The following is a 2,204-nucleotide window of genomic DNA, read 5'->3' as shown; positions in this document are numbered from 1 at the left end:
ATTGCGGTGCCGAGCTGAGCTGGGTTCCTGCATTGTGGTGCTGAGCCAGGCCCCGTCTCTGCATTGTGGTGCCGCGCCAGGCCGGGCGAGTGCATCGGTGTGAGGTGTTCTATAAGGCAGCCCTGTGTCGCTGGCGCCTGCGTGTGATGAGTGGAGTCAGAGCTCAGCCCCCCCCATCCTGTGCTCGCCCCCGCAGGTCTCCTGGCATTGCTGGGGCTGTCGGTGTACACTGGCGTGACAGTGAATTTCTTCGGTAAGCGCTACGCTAACTGGCGCTTCTCCTGGTCCTACATCCTGGGCTGGATCGCTGTCATCCTCACCCTCTCGGCAGGTACCTGCTCCTGGGGGCTCCCCAGCTGCTCCCCTCTCTGTGTCCAGGCTCCTGGGTGCCCAGCACGGCACCCCAGACCCCTTTCCATACTGCGGATCCTGATGCCCCAACTGCCCAGGCCAGCCCAAGCCTTGGGCTCCCACCCCCTAGATGAGATCCTGGCCGTACTGTTCCCTCCATCCCACTGCCCAGCAGGGAGTCTGCCACGGGGTGCTTGCCAGGAGCCCGAGCAGCACTGAACTCAACTGAACTTCAGGGGTGTCTGGTCCATCAGTACCAAATTCACAGCCATGAAAAACGCGTCAGGGACTGTGAAACCTGGTCTCCCCCTGTGACATCTGGTCTTTTCTGTGCTCTTACCCTATACTGTACAGATTTCACGGGGGGACACCAGCGTTTCTCCAACTGGGCATCCTGATCCAAAAGGGAGTTGCGGGGGGGGGGGTCACAAGATTATTTTAAGGGGGTAACAGTATTGCCATCCTTACTTCTGCGCTGCTGCTGGCGGTGGCGCTGCCTTCAGAGCTGGGCTCCCGGCCTGCAGCCGCCGCTCTCCAGCTGCCCAGCTCTGAAGGCAGCGCCGCCACCAGCAGCAGCGCAGAAGTAAGGGTAGCAGAACCACAACCCCCCCCACACACAATAACCTTGCAGTCCTCTCCCCACAGGTCCTTTTTGGATCAGGACCCCGACAATTTCAACACTGTGAAGTTTCAGATCTAAATAGCTGAAATCATGAAATTTATTATTTTTAAAATCTTATGACTATGAAATTGACCAAAATGGACCATGAATTTGGTAGGGCCCGACCCATCAGAAACCAGTGAGGCCTGCTGGGAAGCCTGGGGAGGGGGGAGGCTGTTAGCCGAGCTCCCAGGGCAAGGGACAGGGTGGAGTGAAGTGTGTGGGGGGGGAGGGGGTGCAACCCAGGCAAGCCATGGGCGGGGGGGGAGGGGGGCTCACAGGTGCAGAGGAGAATGAGGCAGGTGTGGGGAGGGGAAACTGCTGGAAGGATCCAGGAAGGAAGAAGCATGGGGGGCAGGCTGCCATGGGACAGGGGGTGTGTGGGGTGAGGGGAGGAAGGAAAGGGGGGCAGGGTGCCATGGGGCAGGGGCTCAGGACCCCATCCATCCCTCCCTCCATCCCCCATCCACCCGATGTGGGGTGAGGGGAGGGAGGAATGGGGGGCAGGGTGCAAAGGGACAGGGGGTGCATGGGGTGAGGGGAGGCAGGAGCAGGGGACAGGGCCCCGGGGGGCGGGGGGGGGTGGGGTGAGGGGAGAGAGGAGCAGGGGCCAGATCCCCATGGGGCAGGAGGTGTGGGGTGAGGGGAGGGAGGAGCAGGGCACAGGGCCCCATGGGGCAGAGGGTGTATGGGGTGAGGGGAGGGAGGAACGGGGGGCAGGGTGCCATGGAACAGGGGGTGTGTGGGGAGGAAGGAGCAGGGAGATGCCATGCTCCAGAGGGAGAAGCCTGGGGGATCATGTCACCTACCACATCCCCGCCCGCCCACCCCATCCCTGCCTGCCCTGTTTGGCCCCTTCTACCTCACCACCCACCCCTCCCTGTCCCCTGCCCTGACCCTCTCGCTCTCTTCCCCAGGCATTTTCCACATCTGTGCTGTTTCCAAGAGGCCGTCCCCGGAGAGCTCCAATGTGGCGAGCGGCTGAGCGGGCACCACACCCGCCTGGACGCACGGCCTGGTCCTGACAGCTCCCCCACCTCACCCCCTGCCCTTGCTCTGACGGCTCCCCGCCCTCCAGTGACATGCACCTGGTCCCGGCCAATCCCCGCCCTCCAATGACATGCACCCGGTCCCGGCCAATTCCCGCCCTCCAGTGACACCCGCCCGGCTCTGGGCCAATTCCCGCCCTCCA

General features: G+C 63.0%; 1 protein-coding gene across 1 annotated transcript in view; it reads left to right on the top strand.

Moving 5' to 3' along the window:
- Positions 1 to 2,114, top strand: part of LOC112108007 (lens fiber membrane intrinsic protein-like) — a 10,922-nt gene extending 8,808 nt beyond the window's left edge. The window contains exons 3-4 of the mRNA XM_026659785.2: positions 197 to 331; positions 1,930 to 2,114. Coding sequence (XP_026515570.1) covers positions 197 to 331; positions 1,930 to 1,997 — 203 coding nt within the window. The 3' untranslated portion in view covers positions 1,998 to 2,114. The remainder of the gene's footprint in view (positions 1 to 196; positions 332 to 1,929) is intronic.
- Positions 2,115 to 2,204: the final 90 nt, after the last annotated feature.

Source organism: Terrapene carolina, unplaced genomic scaffold (assembly GCF_002925995.2).
Source record: "Terrapene carolina triunguis isolate 2854851 unplaced genomic scaffold, T_m_triunguis-2.0 Scaffold675, whole genome shotgun sequence".
Lineage (NCBI taxonomy): Eukaryota > Metazoa > Chordata > Testudines > Emydidae > Terrapene > Terrapene triunguis.
Note: the sequence above shows the minus strand (reverse complement) of the source record. Positions and strands in the feature narration are given on the sequence as shown.